Below are 18,189 nucleotides of genomic sequence, written 5' to 3' on the forward strand. Positions count from 1 at the left end.
TTTCTGAGGAGGCTCCAGGAGAGCTGAGGAGGGGCTTGGGACAAGGGCAGGGAGGGAGAGGACAAGGGGGAATGGATGAAAACTGGGAGAGGGAGATGGAGGTTGGAGATGAGGAGGGAATTCTTGGCTGTGAGGGTGGTGAGACCCTGGCCCAGGTTGCCCAGGGAAGCTGTGGCTGCCCCATCCCTGGCAGTGTTGAAGGGCAGGTTGGATGGGGCTTGGAGCAGCCTGGGCTGGTGGGAGGTGTCCCTGCCCATGCAGGGGCTTGGATCTAGATGATCTTGAAGGTCCCTTCCCATCCAAACCATCCCATGATTTAGTCTGCATATGGTGGCTTTTTAACCATGCTGAGGGATGTATTCAGCAGCTTTTCTTTGTGTTTGAGAGCATCATTTCCAGGCAAGTGTATTTCTGAGTGTGTCTTGGAGCTTGGAACGAAAGCCTCCTGCTAAAAAGCCTATCCTTTTTTTTTTTCACTCCCCTCCAAAAAAAAAAAAAAGAAAAGAGACACGTTGCTAACTTCTCTGCTTCCATTTCCAGCTGTCCCATTTCCTCCCACGCAGCGGCTGACTCTGAAGGAGGTGTTTGAGGATGGGAAGCCAAGGCTTGATGTCTTGAAGAGCCACTTGGTAAAGGAAGGGCGCCTGGAAGAGGACGCGGCGCTGAAGATCATCAACGATGGGGCTGCCATCCTGAGGCATGAGAAGACCATGATTGAAGTGGAGGCTCCCATCACAGGTCAGAGGGATTTCTGTGGCTGCAGGCCTGGAGAAGGATACAATATATGGATGTTATACGTATATTTATATAAGGATACAGTATATATCTCTTATTCACCCTAATTCACCCTACCTCTGCTCTGGAGACAGGCTGGGAGAGTTGGGGTGTTCAGCCTGGAGAAGAGGAGACTCCAGGGAGACCTGAGAGCACCTTCCAGTGCCTGAAGGGGCTCCAGGAAAGCTGGGGAGGGACTTCATCAGAGAGAGCAGTGATAGGACAAGAGGGAATGGTTTTAAACTGAAAGGGGGGATATTTAGCTTAGGCATTATGAAGAAATTCTTTGCTATGAGGGTGGTGAGACCCTGGCCCAGGTTGCCCAGGGAAGCTGTGGCTGCCCCATCCCTGGCAGTGTTGAGGGGCAGGTTGGATGGGGTTTGGAGCAGCCTGGGCTGGTGGGAGGTGTCCCTGCCCATGCAGGGGGTTGGAACTGGATGATCTTTCAGGTCCCTTCCCACCCAAACCATTGCAGAATTCTATGAATAAATGCCATCTAGGAAACAGGAGCTGCTCAGTGGGGCAGCTTTTTCTGTGCTGTTCCTTCCAGTTCCTTCCTTCCTTGCCTGAGCTCTCAGGAGAGAGAGTTTTGCTGGTGTGGATCTTGTCCATCTTTGCAGAAGCTGAATGTAAAGCAGGGGGGGCTTGGGTCAGAGCACAGCCACGCTCTGCTCCCTGTTGCTCTCATGACCTTTCTTTTCTTAGCATGTAATTCTGTCCCTCTTTTGTGCTGCTCTTCCTCCCCTAGTGTGTGGTGACATTCACGGGCAGTTTTTTGACCTCATGAAGTTGTTTGAAGTTGGAGGATCACCCAATAACACCCGCTACCTCTTCCTGGGAGACTACGTGGACAGAGGCTACTTCAGTATAGAGGTAACAAATAAAGATGGGCCTGGGGGCTGCTAGTGCTAAAAGTGTTGAACTGAACTGGGAAATACAGCACCCTTAGGTTGGATTTATGCTTTAGTCCAGTTCTGCGTGCAAGGAAGGACATGCTGGTCATTTAGGATAGGATTTTTGGCAGAAAACTGGTGTCCAAATGTCCTGATTTTGAACTGGATCCTCAACCAGTGCCAGAGTTAAGCAGCAGCACTGGGGTTAATGGCTGAACTCTGGCTCCTGAACTGGAGTTTTAATATCACTTGTAGCTGTCAGTCAGGGGAGCAAGAGGGAGAGCTGGTTGTGTGTTGCAGGCAGCAGGGTCCTAGCAGGCAGTGGGCAGCAAGTGTTTCAAAACTTGCAGGATTCAGTTTAGCAGGGAAAAGAAAGGGCTGCACTGCTGAGTCACTGCTTCCCCACTGTCCCCCTGAAAGCATCCACCTTGTGGTGGCAGGGACAGGGTCAGGAGGAAGGAGGAATAAATCACCTGGGCTTCTGTACAGCTCCCTGTGAGCCAGGAGCTTAGTGCTGAGGCATTTCATGGTGTACCTGGCCATGCTGTGCCCTCTGTGACAATCTACCTTGTCACAGCAAGGCTGTCACCTGTCAGGCATCAGCCAGACATCTGGAGTTGTGTTAGGAAGGAAGGCTAGGGAGGGACTTGGGACAGTGGGTTGGAGTGAGAGGACAAGGGGGAATGGGTTGAAACTGGAAGAGGGAGATTGAGATTGGACATGAGGAGGAAATTCTTGAGTGTGAAGGTGGTGAGACATTGGATCAATTTGCCCAGGGAAGCTGTGGCTGCCCCATCCCTGGCAGTGTTGAAGGGCAGGTTGGATGGGGCTTGGAGCAACCTGGGCTGGTGGGAGGTGTCCCTGCCCATGCAGGGGCTTGGATCTGGGTGATCTTTCAGGTCCCTTCCCACCCAAACCGTTCCAGGAGTCTGATTCCATGTCACCAAGCAGGTGTTTGGGTGACCCTGTGAGCTGAAAGGTCTTAAAGAGCAAAGGAACCAATGGGTCCCCATGGCTGCTGCTGCCCCACTGAGACCTGTGAGGGACAGGCAGGCTGGGAGAGCTGCTAGCAAGTGCTGCAGATCCCAAGGGACTGCAGCCTTCTGGTTCCAGAAAAGCAGAGCTGGGTTGAAAAGGAGAATTTATTCCACTCAGAAGCAACGTCCTGGGGGTTATTTAGGGAAATGGGGGCATGGGAGGTGGAATAATGAAGTGTTTTTTCTCTGAAGAGGGAGGCTACAGACCACAGAGCTGGAGCTGCTGGGTCTGCAGAGGAATTTTTCCTGGTTAAATTTTGGGGGAGGAACTCTTGACAGTGGTGGATACACGTGCTCCTTTGAAGGAATCTGCAGAGGAATTAGGAGGGTACCGTGAACAGCTTGTGCTTCAGCAGCCTCCTGGCTTCCTTCCAGCCTTGCACTCCCTGTGCTCCTGAAAACTGTCGGGGAGCCAAGGTGTGACAAGGAGCAGATTCCAGGATAACAGGGACGGATGCTGGAAAGGTGGGGTTGTGGCTGTTGGGATTTCTGGTGGTGCTGGCAGGAGGAGCCCGTGATCCCTGGGGAGGAAGGGGAAGAACAGGCATCTCGGAGCTTGTTGACATGGCCTGGCTTGTACAGATCAGGTTTGCAGTCTGTTTACCTGGAAAAGAGATTATATTTTAGCACAGAAACTCTTTTCTGAGAGAAGATGTGGGGTTTTATTTTGTTATTAACCAAGAATGACGGTTGTCATGCCCTGATTTTACAGCTCCTGAGTGGGGAAGTGCTGCTTCTCCCACTCGTTGCTTTCACCCTGGGGTTGATCTGACGTGGGGATTTCACTCTGGAGGTGAAATGAGCTCTGAGGGTTAGGCACTGCTGCCCTCTCCATGCTGTGAGAGGATGGAAGGACTCCAGGGAGGATGGATGATGCTTCCACCTTGGAGAACAGAGGTGGTGCAGAGGTGTTAGATTATTTTGAGGTGGAAAGTCTGAAAATGATAGATGAACCTCATCAGCTCTCTCTTGTGGCCTAATGCTCCCACCTTGTGCAAGGCTGATGTTTTCAGGCTCAGGAGCCTTGGGGCAGTTGGTTTTCATCAACACTGAGCAGAAAGCTTTAAATTCATGTGCTCTTTGACCCTCCTCTTTCCTCTTTCCCCCCACAACTGCAGAGGGAAAGCCACAGAGCCCTTACCCCACATGGATCTCTCACGATTCAGGGTGGGCTTTGATTAGTACATGCGGGGGCTGATCCAAATGTCACTGATAAAGCAGGATCTAGGAGTTTTGATTCCCTTGTTCCCCTTGATGTGTGTGCCTCTTCTCTCCACCTACTGCCAAGTGCAGCCTGTGTGTTTTAGGATATTCCCACCTGGATGTGCAGAAGCTGGTTTCTGTAGTGAAACCACAGGGGGTTTGAAGCTACAAGAAGAGTTAATGGGTGTCTTTGCATTATATATATATTTATTGAAGACTTCTATAAAATGTAAAGCTGTAGCAGCTGGACCCTGAAGTGCAGAGATTGCTGATCTGTGTTTTGGCTTTGCTGTATCCCAGAGGTTCAGGTGATGGAAAGGGATCCAGGTTTCCCTGTGCTTTCAGCACTGGGAAGGTGGAGGGAACCAACCCCATCAGGCTGTCGTGAGTCACTGCACAAACTTGTGCATCCATGGGCTGGGTGTGGAATATTACGGACTGCCTGTCCAGAGCAGCTGATCATCATGACCTTTTAACTGAATGAAACAGGAGGTAATTGTATAATTGCATCCTGAGCCAGAAAATCAGGAAACAAGATGCAAAACTGGGGGGCAAGGAGGTGTTAAGGCAAAACGTGCTGCCTGCCAGCAGCCCAGAGAACCCTTGCAAGCTTTCCCCATTGCTGGGTTTGGTTGTCAAGGTAAAAGGAGCAGTTTGTGGCTCAGACAAAACCTTTAGAAAACCCCAGAAGCCTCTCTGTTCAGCAGCTCAGCTGGATGTCTTCAGCAAATTATTTCTGGGCCTCTGGCTGAGGGAAATTCTCATTTAAAACTGTTCATTCCCAGTAAGTTTAATGAGGCTATGAAGCGTGGTTTGGTTGGGTTGTTTTTTAAAAGAAGGGAGTTGTTGGAGGGAGGAGAGGGGAGGAAAACAACTCTGTGAAAGCTGAGATGGCTGATGTCTGGTGGAAGAGGACTCGGAGTTTGTGCCACCAAGCCTGCTGTGACAGCAAGAGGGACAGTCCACGGGTTCCAATGTTGTGAAGGGGCCGATGGGCAGCGTGGAAGTGGGGCTGGGAAGTATGGAAATGGGGCTGGGAAGTATGGAAATGGGCTGGGCAGTGTGGAAATGGGACTGGGAAGTATGGAAATGGGGCTGGGCAGCATGGAAATGGGGCTGGGCAGTATGGAAATGGGGCTGGGCAGCATAGAAATGGGCTGGACAGCATGGAAATGGAGCTGGGAACATGGAAATGGGGCTGGACAGCATGGAACTGGGGCTGGGAAGTATGGAACTGGGGCTGGGAACATGGAAATGGGGCTGGGAAGTATGGAAATGGGCTGGGCAGCATGGAAATAGGGCTGGGCAGCAGGGAAATGGGGCTGGGAAGCATGGAAATGGGGCTGAACAGCATGGAAATGGGGCTGAACAGCATGGAAATGGGGCTGGGAACATGGAAATGGGGCTGGGAAGTATGGAAATGGGCTGGGCAGCATGGAAATGGGGCTGGGCACTGTGGAAAAGGGGCTGGAGTCCTTGGTTTGGAGATGCTGATGAGGCAGGAGCCTGGGGAAGAATTCTCCCATCAGTCTCCAAGTGGGAAAGATGCTTCTTCAAAATGTTGGAAGCTTTTTTGCTTCATCTCCTGGCCTTTAGGGCAAGAGAGATCTGTGCCCGTGCTAGTCAGTGAGGGACCATCCTGGTCTGTGAAGCCAGAGCTGCTGGAACACAATGAATAAGAGTTGTTTTATTAAATTAAAGAGTGAAACAATTCTTATGACCAAAAATAGAACCCATGGCAAGTGTAGATTTATCAGTCAAGGTGGCATGGTGATGGCACACACCTTTGCCAGGCGAGGTTTTCAAATCCAATTACATGATCACCATCTAATTAAGGAATTGCACGTCCAGTAATCTCAGCAGGATGGAATGTTCTGGTTTTATCCAGAATAAAATCAAAGATCCAGTCAGTGGTGTCGGGAGGGAGTGAGGATGGATTCATGGGCTGGGATGCTGGAGTTTGGCAGCTCTGGGAAGAGCTGGCAGGCTGGATGTTTCTAACTTTCATAAATGGGATGAGAGGGCACAGTGTGGCTTGTGGGCAAGTTCTGGCCTTTCCCTGGGGTTACAGGTCACAATTCCCTTCCTGGTTCCACCACCGTGGCCTCCTGAGCTTCCCCCTGCTGAGGGAAAGGGGGGGAATAAAATGGGGGTGACCAGTTGGGTTTGGGCTTCAGGCCCATGGGCAGAATAAGGAGAGAAAGGGATGGTTGGAGCCCAGTAAGCCCCAGTTGCTTGGAGTTGCTCCTTGGCTGTTGTTAACAGGCAGGAATCAATTCCTGGGCACTGTGCCTTGGGAGTCTGGGAAAGGGATCTGGACAAATCGCCAGGAAGCATCTGAGGCACGTGAGTGTGGAAACCTCCCCTGTTCCTCATTCCAGCCTCTCTGGAGCTGGAGAGGACTGCTGAATGTCCTTTGCTCCTCCTTATCCCACCAGTACCTGGCAGCCCCCGTGGTTCCTTGGGAAGCAGCTCAGAGCAGATGGATTTGCAGCCATTCCAGAGGCATTTTCTCCTGGCATCTGTGGCTTGCCTGCTGTGCCTCCAGGAGGAATTCTGGTGCTGAGTGACTCTGTTCACTTCCAGCTCCTTTTTAAAACACTACCAGTGGATTTTGAAATATCTCTGACCCTCTCTAGATCCCAAGCCCACCTCTTTGTGGATGTCTCCACTTCCATGCTTTGCTTTGGAGCCGTGATTCCAGGGCTTGTTGCTTTCTCCCTGCCAAGTCGTTTGGTTCCTTTAAAGTGACTTACACTTTTCAGATCTCGTGCTAGCCCAGTGACATTGAGGTTGAGAAAGACAGGAGGTTAAAGCTCTGAATCACAGAATAATTGTAAGTTCTTCCATTGGGAGCATTCCTCCTGGGAACAGATGCAATCAAACATGATTTTTGTTCAGCACAGCTTAAATTACCTGTCACTGCCCCTGGCCCTGTTTGTGTTTGGTTTTAGACTTAAGAACTTACAATCAAGTATTTTTCTGTGGGGTTCAATTCTGGAGTTAGACACAGATGGGTGCTCTGCAGCTCCCTGGGATCTTAGGGATCCCAGTTTGGATCTGGAATGACTAATGTAGAGCTTTGCCTTGCAGCTTCAGTGCTTAAATACCACGATACCCAAGGTGTCTGTCCTGAAAACGAACTGGAAACTGGTTTATTTCTCCCTTCCCACCCAAACCAATCTCTGATCCTCTGATTATTTCGGTTCTGGATGTTGTTCCCCTGCCACAGCAGCTGGTTCCCAGAGATCTGTGCACCAGATCAGCAAGGTTTTTAAGTGTAAAACTGTTGACAGGCTTCGTGGTTCACGTTCTCAGAGTGTGTGTCGCTTCTGTAGCATGTCAGCCTAAAGGGTAAGCTCTTATTAGAGACTTAATCCAGATCTTCAAGCTTGCTGTCATTATGGGTTGTCCTTCCAGCACTCCAAATCAACAAGGGAAATGTGATAACATTTCCCCAGACTAGATACCAGCTGATTTAGCTGTCAGCTTGACAATGTATAGCACAGAAGGGTGAGCACACTTGCTCTCCAGCCCTTCCCTTCTTCACGTCGCCTCTTTGGAAACCCACCCTGAACTTTTTCTGCTGAAAATGATTGTTTGAGTTTGACTTTGGTCTGCGCCTCATCAAAGATGATCTTTTTACAGGTGTTGCTGCTCAGATAAGGGATGTGGAAAGCCCTCCTCAAAGCCAGAAGGCTTTACCAAGCTTGTTTTTTTGGCTGGGCTTTTCCTGTTTTGAACTTGAGCTTCACATGACTGTAGCGTAAGCAGAAAAACAGAGGCAGGGCTTGTGTGGGGGGGGAAGTCTGTGGGGAAGATGAAGTTGAATTTTTTCTGGTGTTTAATGCAGTCAATAAAATGTCTAGCAGGGCTGTCTGTTGTGCTGGATGGTCTCTGGTTTAGGTTGCAGAGGGACATCTGGAGAGCACATCTCGCCGCGCAGCTGGGTTTGCTTTGCTGCTCTGGCAATGGGTGCTTTTTGCTTTGGTTTCTGCTTGGAAGGAGATAGAAAAAAAACCCAAAATAAAATAAAAGCTGCCCCCACCCAGCCCCGGGCTGGTTTCAGTTGAATGCCATCTCGTTTGTCACTTCTCCAACTCAAGCCTAATATAGAGAAATGCTCAGTGTGGCTTTCCCCCCACTGGTGGAGTTGGCCAAGATAAGATCTACTGCCGATTATGGAGCTGGGTTTCTATCAGGCTTCCACTTTGAATTCAGCTTGTTGGGTGTCTTCCCAGAAGCACTTAGTGAAGTCTACAGATGATTAGTGCCCTATAAAAGGTTTTTATTACATGCCCTCTCCTCTTTCCCTTTCTTGCAGTGCGTGCTGTATTTATGGAGTTTAAAGATAAATCATCCCAAAACGTTGTTCCTCCTTCGAGGGAACCACGAGTGCAGGCACCTCACAGAGTACTTCACCTTTAAGCAGGAATGTAAGTATCAGCAGTCTAAGGATTTAAATATATTAACATGTTGTGACTAGGTGTGGGTCTGGATTTTTGTCCCTGCCATGAGTGGTATCAGGTATCCCTGGAGCTGTAAAAACCTGTTGTATTTTTTTCCCCTGCGTACGTAGCTCTTCTGTTTCAACTCCTGCTTAAAAATAATAATAATACTAAGCACACAAATATATAAGTCCTGTAGAGTACTGAGTGCATGTTGATGTGGCCTCCTAGTTAGGAAGAATGAGCCTGGGTGGAAGAAATTTGAAGACATCTTCCCTGTCTTGCTCATGAGCCAGTTGCACACACACTCCCCCCTCCGACTCCCTGACTTTCAGCAACATATAATTACTGCCAAATGACTTTCAGCTCCAGATTGTGCAGCTGGGATCAGCGATTACAATTGGAGGCAAATAAAGGATTTGTTCTTCAGTGTTTGCACTAGGGAGAATCATTACCTTTAAGATCATTTTAGTGGAGTGAAAAGATAGTTTTCGTGCAGCACTTCCATGGTTTTAAACCCGACGATGGCGAAAGGTCAGGGAATGACCCCTGTGCCCTGAGGGTGACAGTCATTCCTCCATGCCATAAAAAAAAATGATACACACCAGCAACGTGCAGCTCTCTGGGGAACAGTTGCTCAAGAACCCAGCCTCAAGAAATAGTTACAGGCAAAGCACAAGGCCAATCTTCAGCCCTTCATCTCTGGATGGTGCTGGACAGGTATGGAGATAATGACATCTGCTTGCTCAGGAATGAGTTGGGAAACACCAGCCAGCTCTCCTGCTGGATTCTGTCATTGTCAGATGGTGGTAGGTGAGCTCCTGTTGAACTGGGCTCAGTTTGAAGCAGAAAGCCAAATATGATGGGTTTTTCCCCCTTTGAAAAACAGAAGAAACTGCCTTTCCACTTCCTGTGTCGTAGCGGGCAGCTGGAAGAACCTGTTCCCATCTCTGAATTAAACCTGGAGAAGAGGTGAACTTCCCATTCCTGCTCTGTTGTGCTCTGGACAGATGTGTTTTCCAGCAGTGATGGGGCTGTCTGGAAGATCTGCTAACACATTGCTGCCCTGCAAAGGGGCTACAGATGCAAGAAGACACAGAAGTGATGATGTGTGGTGATCTCTGCTCCTGCTCTCTGTTCCAGTGGGAAGTGTGGAGAGATATTCCTGTCATTCCAATTAGGAAGAAATTCTTGGCTGTGAGGGTGGTGAGAGCCTGGCCCAGGTTGCCCAGGGAAGCTGTGGCTGCCCCATCCCTGGCAGTGTTGAAGGGCAGGTTGGATGGGGCTTGGAGCAACCTGGGCTGGTGGGAGGTGTCCCTGCCCATGCAGGGGGTTGGATCTGGATGATCTTTCAGGTCCCTCCCAACTCAAACCATCCCCTGGTTCCATGATGATACTCAGAAACATGCTGTAAAAGCCAAGCTGCTTTTGGAAAGGCCACAGCATCCCTGTTTAAAGGATGGAAACATCCTCTTCACCTCTTCAAAGATGAGGCATCCAGCACAGATTGTGATCACTTGCAGCCCTGAAGGATCCTGTCTGAGGCTTCGTTTCACCACAGGCATCTTGGTCCAATTCCGACTCCAAGCACGCGTGTCCAGCCCAAAAGGCAATTCCTGTCTTAAATGATTGTGTAACATTGCTGTTCCAAATGAAGCAGCTGCTGCATTTCCCAGGCTGTAATCTGCCTAGCAGCTGAGGCTGGGCAGGATCTCTGAGTCTGGAGCTTCACTGTGGATGTAGGAAAGAGATGGGATGGCTTTATTATTATCCCAAATTTCCTAGTACAGTGACAAGCCCCCACTAGCCCCTTTTTTTATGTTCATGTTTGTACAAGTTTTCTAGGTAACAGCTTGAAGGGAGATTGATATTCTTGGCAGTGTCCAGATTGCTGTGAAGCCTTTTATCTCCAACAAGCATTTCCTCAGTCAGCATTTTCAGGAATACAAGGGTGCAAAGTTCAACTCGATGAGTTGTAGACGTCAAGTTTCCATATCACCTGAGCAGTGAGGTTCCTTGAACTTATTTATCAGCCCTGCAGCTCATCAAAGCTTTTTCAACAGAGAGGGCAGTGACAGGACAAGGGGGAATGGTTTTAAACTGGAAGAGGGGAGATTTAAGTTGGATATTAGGAAGAATATTTTCACCATGAGGGTGGTGAGACCCTGGCACAGGATTCCCAGGGAAGCTGTGGCTGCCCCATCCCTGGCAGTGTTGAAGGGCAGGTTGGATGGGGCTTGGAGCAACCTGGGCTGGTGGGAGGTGTCCCTGCCCATGCAGGGGGTTGGATCTGGCTGATCTTTCAGGTCCCTTCCAACCTTCACCAGTCTGGGATTCTTTGCTTAATGCTTCTTAAATCACGTAGGTTTGGATGCATGAATGACTCCCACTTAAAAAAAAAAAAAAAAAGAAAAGATTCTATATAAAAAAAAAGAAGCTCTGCTTGCAGCCTGAACACTCTTTGTTGTGTAAATGAGTAAATGAACTCAATTCTTCCCTCTTTTCCTCCTCCTCCTCCCATCTTTCAGGTCGAATCAAGTACTCGGAGCGAGTGTATGATGCCTGCATGGATACATTTGACTGTCTTCCTCTTGCTGCCCTCTTAAACCAGCAATTTCTCTGTGTTCATGGAGGACTGTCCCCAGAAATCACATGTCTAGATGACATTAGGAAAGTAAGTAATCTCCATGGTGCTTTCACATAGCTCACAATTAATACTGGGGTTCATGGCTTGCTTGATTCCTGCGTGGAATTTGCCCCTTTACTCGGATCTGGTGAGATTCCCACCCCCTGCTGTGGTTTGTCCAGTTCTGGAGCCCCCAACACAAGAAGGACATGGAGCTCCTGGAGAGAGTCCACAGGAGGCCACGGAGATGATGGGAGGGCTGGAGCAGCTCTGCTCTGGAGCCAGGCTGGGAGAGTTGGGGTGTTCAGCCTGGAGAAGAGAAGGCTCCAGGGAGACCTTAGAGCAGCTTCCAGTGCCTGAAGGGGCTCCAGGAAAGCTGGGGAGGGGCTTGGGACAAGGGCAGGGAGGGATGGGATGAGGGGGATGGATGAAAACTGGGAGAGGGAGATGGAGGTTGGAGATGAGGAGGGAATTCTTGGCTGTGAGGGTGGTGAGAGCCTGGCCCAGGTTGCCCAGGGAAGCTGTGGCTGCCCCATCCCTGGCAGTGTTGAAGGGCAGGTTGGATGGGGCTTGGAGCAGCCTGGGCTGGTGGGTGGTGTCCCTGCCCGTGCAGGGGGTTGGATCTGGATGATCTTTCAGGTCCCTTCCCATCCAAACCATCCCATGATTCTTTGGAACTCCAGGCTGAGGCTCCTGGGCTCTCCATGTCCACACTCTAGGGGTGTCTGTGCAGCTTCTCCCAGCCTTGTCCTGATGTTGTGTACGTTTTCCAGTTAGACAGGTTTAAGGAGCCTCCAGCCTTTGGTCCAATGTGTGACCTGCTCTGGTCTGATCCATCAGAGGATTATGGCAATGAGAAGACACTGGAGCACTTCTCCCACAACACTGTTCGAGGCTGCTCCTATTTCTACAGGTAAGTGATTATTTAGGGTCTTTAATGCACCAAAGCTTTTTGTGTGCTTCCACTAAGGTGTACAGGGAGGTTCATTGCTGCTCAGATCACTCCAAGAGACTTTGCAGCATACTTGGCTCAGGAATAGTCTTGAGTTGGTAGCTCTAGTGCACAAAATCTGTTTGTTTTTTTCCTCCTCCTGTAATACTGAGCTCTCTTTGGAAATATTGTGTGAAACTGTGGGACTGGACAGCAGAGATGCTGCTTTGAGCTGGTTGATGCCCTTGGAGTGGTTTTCAGGCACTGAGCAGTACCAGGAGTTCTAGGAAATGATCTTTTCCTGTCTAAAAGGGAAGCATTTTTGCTGACAGATCCCTCAGAACTCAGTGCTGGGGAGGGTTTGGCACCAGGGCTCTGTGGAACAACATGCTCTGCAACTCATTTTGGAATGATGTGATGCATTCTGCCCTTGTTTGGGGCCACAAACCCAGTGGATGCTGCAAGTGGCTGGTTCCTCAGCCCAAGCCATGAGTGCTGAGTGTTTTCCTGTGCTGTGTGCTGACGTAGACTTGCTCTTTCTTTTCCAGTTATCCTGCAGTTTGTGAATTTTTGCAGAACAATAGTTTGTTATCCGTAATCCGAGCTCACGAAGCCCAGGATGCTGGGTAGGTTTTGCAGCCTGGGAGCTGAGCAAGGCTCCCTCTGTGGTCCTGCTGCCCTCATCCAGTCTGTTTAACACTCAACCTGTTTTTCAGGTACCGAATGTACAGGAAGAGCCAGACAACAGGCTTTCCATCCCTCATCACAATCTTCTCTGCACCAAATTACCTAGATGTCTATAACAACAAGGGTAAGGCTGGCAAGGTCGGGGCTCTGCTGCTCTTCAGACCTCAGCTCTGTCCTCATGTGCTTAGAAAATCCCTCTCCTTGCCCACTCTGTCCTCTCCTTTCATTCTTAACTGTCCAGTTCTGGAGTCCCCAACATCAGAAGGACGTGGAGCTCCTGGAGAGAGTCCAGAGGAGGCCACAGAGATGATGGGAGGGCTGGAGCAGCTCTGCTCTGGAGATAGGCTGGGAGAGTTGGGGTGTTCAGCCTGGAGAGGAGAAGGCTCCAGGAAGACCTTAGAGCAGCTTCCAGTGCCTGAAGGGGCTCCAGGAAAGCTGGGGAGGGACTTGGGACAAGGGCAGGGAGGGAGAGGACAAGGGGGGATCGATGAAAACTGGAAGAGGAGACTGAGATGGGACATGAGGAGGGAATTCTGGAGTGTGAGGGTGGTGAGACCCTGGCCCAGGTTGCCCAGGGAAGCTGTGGCTGCCCCATCCCTGGCAGTGTTGAAGGGCAGGTTGGATGGGGCTTGGAGCAACCCGGGCTGGTGGGAGGTGTCCCTGCCCATGCAGGGGGTTGGAACAGGATGATCTTTCAGGTCCCTCCAACCCAAACCATCCCATGATTCTATGATTCTATGTGTGACAGGAATAAGAGCTTGATATGCTCAAGTGATGGTCTCTGGGGAGCTGGAAGTGGCTGGGTTCTCCAACTCAGAGACTTAATTAGCAATTAGCTGTCAAGTTATAAAGCCTAGAACAGTGCTTTCATTTCCAGCCACGTGACAGCTGAGCACCCTTGATGGATGCTGCCATAAAAAGAGAAGCTGCTAGTACAGGCAAGCTTTTAACTTCCCCATGTCCCTAAAAACATCTGAGTTTCATGGGGAACTTGCCTCCACTGTGGGGATGTTTTTTTTCTACCCCTCCCTTTGGATTTTGCCTCTGTGTTCATCACTTCTGATTTGCACAAATTTGAACAGCTTTGGTTAAGTTGTTCACTGTTATGACAAGTTTTAGTGCAACTGAGTGGGTAAACTCAACAAATAGTGCTTAAACATTCTTTTAAACTGGAAGAGGGAGACTGAGGTTGGACATGAGGAGGGAATTCTTGGCTGTGAGGGTGGTGAGACCCTGGCCCAGGCTGCCCAGGGAAGCTGTGGCTGCCCCATCCCTGGCAGTGTTGAAGGGCAGGTTGGATGGGGCTTGGAGCAGCCTGGGCTGGTGGGAGGTGTCCCTGCCCATGCAGGGGGGGTTGAAACTAGGTGATCTTTAAGGTCCCTGCCCACCCAAACCATTCCAGGATTCTCTGATTCTTATTTTAGAGAGCTGGTAGTTTGATTCTGCATGAATCTTGTTGGTTATGAAGCTTCTTCAGTGCAGATACAACCCCCTGGAGGTGACAGTGCCTGAGAAATGTCTTTTCTTTCCTTTTTCTCTCCCAGCTGCTGTACTGAAATATGAAAACAATGTCATGAACATCAGGCAGTTCAACTGTTCCCCTCATCCCTACTGGCTTCCAAACTTCATGGATGTCTTCACATGGTCTTTGCCTTTTGTAGGGGAAAAGGGTAAGAGTTTTGGATTTGTCTTATGAATTGGTCACAGCACCCTGAGTGTTAAAAACCTGTCCCTGGGGCTATGAAATGGGTTGGGCAAGTGTTGTAACTCATTAATAGCACTGGAAAGCAGCTCAGGTCCAAAGAGATCTGCATATTACTGGGTCATTTCTTGTGAAAATGAAGGTCAATACCCACTTCAGAACTGAGGGAACAACCCTTTTCTGGCTCTTCCTGCATTGCTGGTGGAGCTGATCTTGGGTGGTGCAGCCCCACCTCAAGAATTTGGAGACATTTCTCTTGCTCCGGGTTTGCAACAGAGAAATTAAAATCTCCTGTTGGCTCGTGGCCCAGCAAAAAAAAGAAACATCCCCTTCAGTTTGAGGGCTTCTTTCCTTCTGAAGGAGGCCAAGCAGCTTCAAATACAACCAAGACTTTTTGCCTCAACTTTGCAGCAAAAATGGTTTTTACGTCTCCCTGTGAGTTTAAATTCCACCTCAGTGTTGGAGCTTTGGAGTTAGGACTTCCAGGTTTGAAGTGCCAAAGGTTTTTGGACTTTGAGGAACCAAAGGTTGAATTCCTTCCTCCCTCCCTTCTCCAGATCTGACATTTTTGGAAGCCAGGTGGCCTGTTGTTCAGGTCGGGGTGGGGAGGTGGGAACTTGAAGGAGCTCAGGCTGTTCTGCAGGAATATTGGCACCTCCTTCCCCACGTCTCTTTCATCTGTGATGTGCTTGGATAGCATCCACCTCCTTGGCAGAAGGTGTCAAGTATGTTGTCTGCTCCAGGGTACCAGCAGTAGGCAGCTCCAAGTGTCTTTAGGTTTCTACTTCCAGAGCAGAAATGACCTTGAAACTGTTGTGCTTGTCCAGCTCATCCTCCCAAATGCCTCTGCCTGCCAGGCCTGCTCACCAGGCCTCACTAATCTTCCTGTCTCTATTTCTTGCAGTCACAGAAATGCTCGTTAACATCCTCAACATATGCTCTGATGATGAGTTGATTTCAGATGGTGATGAGACATTGGAAGGTAATAAAAAAAAATGCTATTACAACCAAGCTGGTAACAGTGTTGGGGGGGGGGTTGGAGGTGGGTGATGTTAACTCAAGAATGATCAGCACTTGATTTATAGGTCTCCACTTGTTTTTTTTGCCCAACCTTTGTACACTTCTGGGTAGGAAACGTTTTTATTTTGGTGTTTTGTTGTGGTTTTTTTTCCTTTTGCTCTTCAGTCACAGGGAAATTCAATTAGATTCACTGTGACAGATGCTTCTTGCCAGCTACTCTGGAGAATGGTTTCTTGCTCCTTGCTTCTTTTTTTTTCCTCCCCCCAATTCAACATTTGCTGCACCAAAATACCCACTCAGCCTTCTCATCTGTCACAGGGAACTCTGGAAAGTGGCTTCTCATGTCACACACCCCCCCCCCTCCCAGGTTTTGGCCCTGGTTTTAAGCTCTGCATGAAGGAGACAAAACAGTTGCTGGGCTGATCTGCGGTTTGGGTATCAGGGGGGTGGCTTAAGAGTGAGGTGGTGCCCCAGGCTGGGCACTGATGTGGGGTGTGCATTGAGGAGCAGGGCCATGAGCAGGCCTGGGGGGGTGGGGTGATCTCTGGGGGTCCTGTGGGAACTGCCAGCACAGGTCCTTGTAGGACAGGGGACAGCCAGTCCCCCAGAGGAGCAGAACACCCTTGTGGTACCAACAAGGTGCTGCTGTTTCCCTCAACAGCTCAAGACTTTGAACCCGCTTCTCCCATTGCATTTCCTTTTTGGTTTGGTTGGTTGTTGGTTTGGTTTGGTTCTTTCTTTCTCCCTCCCATGGAAATTAAATTTGTTTCTTCTATCTCTGTCTCCATCTACTTGTTTCTTGGTGTCTCCTCTCCCTGAAGATCACTACATTTCAAGCTATCAGAAAGGTACCCAGCTAGAATTTGCTACAAGCTTAATTTTCACTGCCTGTGCCACCAGATTCCTTGGAGTGGATTTGAGTAGCTGACTTAGTGGGGCAGTTTCTCCATCCCCCCCCTTTCAGTTTTAACATGAGCGCCGTCTGGTTTTTTAACCCTTCTGTGTTCCTCCAGGAACTCCAGAAACGGGGTCACGTTTCTAGCCAACTTCTGAATGCAGCCACTTAGTGCATGGCTGGGCCATGGGTGCATGTTGAAGACCTCTGGTTTGGCTTCTCCTGTCCTCCTGTGTAGTTGGGCCATGTGAGGAATCTCAGCTGAGAGGAGATGTATTTGTTAACCTCTTTCACTTCGATTTTTCTTTGTCATCTTTGGTTTGGTTTGGTTTTGGTCCTTCGTTTCTTTTCAGTTCCCTTCCAAGCTTTTTTTTTTTCCCTCTCCTCTTTGGTCTGTCTAGCTGGAAGGGGAGTTGACATCTTTCCCTTTGTGTGTTTGTGTGGGGTCCAAGCAGAGGGGCAAGGCTGGGGCCAGCAGGTCACTGTGTGCGTTGGATGCCAAAGCTGATGCTTGCCTGACACTCCTCCCCGCGGCGAGCACAGCCCGGTTGTTCTGCAGCCTCCATCAGATCCTTCTGTGTTCTGCCTTGCAAACCTGTTGTCTACATGGCTGAGTCATTTGTGTTACATCCTGTGTAGTGTGAGCCAACCTGGTGAGCTTCCAACAAGACCTATCTGAGCCGTTTCCTTTGGTGGTTTCTACTCTCTTTAGACCTCGTGTCATCTCGTTGGTGTTGCCTCCTCTCACTGCCATCCTGACCTCCATCCTCTCAGCACTGTTCTCTCAAGACTGTAGCTGTCAATCCTTAAAAAAACCCCATGATTTCTTTTCCTGGAGTCAGGCAGGTGCCTGATTGACATTACCTGTCCCCAAAGAGCAGGAAACCTTAAACATGCTGGTGTTTGTTTGTTTTTCCTCTCCCTAAGGTGGGACAACAGTCCGTAAAGAGATCATCAGGAATAAGATCAGAGCCATTGGGAAGATGGCACGTGTCTTCTCGGTCCTTCGGTAAGGAAGCAGCCTGGGGCTTTGGGGGCTGAGCTTCATTTGGGGTCTGGATAATGACCCTGACCTTGGCCAGGGTGCACCAGGCCAGCAGGGTCCTTCTGAGGAAAAAAAAAAATCATAGAATCCCAAAGCGTTTTGGGTGGGAAGGGACCTTTGAGATCATATCATAGAATCATAGAATGGTTTGGGTGGGAAGGGACCTTAAAGATCATCCAGATCCAACCCTCTGCATGGACAGGGAGACCTTCCACCAGCCCAGGTTGCTCTAAGCCCCATCTAACCTTGCAAACTTCCAGGATGGGGCTTCCACAGCTTCTCTGGGCAACCTGGGCCAGGGTCTCACCACCCTCAGAGGGAAGAAACCTGACGAGGCTGTTGCCTCGGAGGCATGGCAAAGGTTGGAGGTGGTGATTCTGTATTCCTGGCAGTCTGACTCTCAGAAACCTTCATCTCCAGCACCTTTGCCAACAGGGTTGCTGCTGCTGAGGTGTCTTTAAGCCTTTCAGCCTGTGTTTCAGCACACGTTGTGAGGGTTGAGGGTTGTGCTCCGTGCCCAACCCCTGCGGGCAGATCCAGTTTTAGTGCCACTCACAGTCTTGCCTGGACCCAACCAACCATTTCATGAATCTCTCTGTAACTGGTTTATTTTCCTCTTCCTTGCAGGGAGGAGAGTGAGAGTGTTCTGACTCTGAAAGGCCTGACTCCCACAGGTACCCTGCCCCTGGGAGTGCTCTCGGGGGGGAGGCAGACCCTGCAGACCGGTGAGTATCCTCCCCTCTCCCACCCTGCACCCTTAGACCTGGCCCTCAGCCACCCCCAGAACCATTCAGGCACTTCCCACAGTCGTGCTTCAGGAACCTGAGAGCTGGTTCAGGCCCGTGAGGAGGAAGGATTCAGAAATAGGATAAAGCAGGAATGTAGGTGGGGATCTGGAGAGCTTTCCAAGGTGTCCCCGTATACCCTC

The 18,189-nt window shown here is 49.8% G+C and overlaps 1 protein-coding gene across 4 annotated transcripts in view; it reads left to right on the forward strand.

Moving 5' to 3' along the window:
- The window catches only part of PPP3CC (protein phosphatase 3 catalytic subunit gamma), a 41,961-nt gene that overhangs the window by 15,933 nt on the left and 7,839 nt on the right, over nt 1-18,189 (forward strand). For 2 of the 4 annotated variants that reach the window (XM_051640906.1, XM_051640904.1), the window contains exons 2-13: nt 541-738; nt 1,523-1,647; nt 8,232-8,343; nt 10,884-11,029; nt 11,755-11,894; nt 12,461-12,538; nt 12,629-12,723; nt 14,144-14,269; nt 15,206-15,283; nt 16,143-16,169; nt 17,144-17,225; nt 17,889-17,986. In XM_051640906.1, the coding sequence (XP_051496866.1) occupies nt 541-738; nt 1,523-1,647; nt 8,232-8,343; nt 10,884-11,029; nt 11,755-11,894; nt 12,461-12,538; nt 12,629-12,723; nt 14,144-14,269; nt 15,206-15,283; nt 16,143-16,169; nt 17,144-17,225; nt 17,889-17,986 (1,305 nt within the window). The remainder of the gene's footprint in view (nt 1-540; nt 739-1,522; nt 1,648-8,231; nt 8,344-10,883; nt 11,030-11,754; nt 11,895-12,460; nt 12,539-12,628; nt 12,724-14,143; nt 14,270-15,205; nt 15,284-16,142; nt 16,170-17,143; nt 17,226-17,888; nt 17,987-18,189) is intronic. The other 2 variants (XM_051640907.1, XM_051640905.1) reach the window with 1 other exon arrangement.

Source organism: Apus apus, chromosome 26, assembly GCF_020740795.1.
Source record: "Apus apus isolate bApuApu2 chromosome 26, bApuApu2.pri.cur, whole genome shotgun sequence".
Taxonomy (NCBI): domain Eukaryota; kingdom Metazoa; phylum Chordata; class Aves; order Apodiformes; family Apodidae; genus Apus; species Apus apus.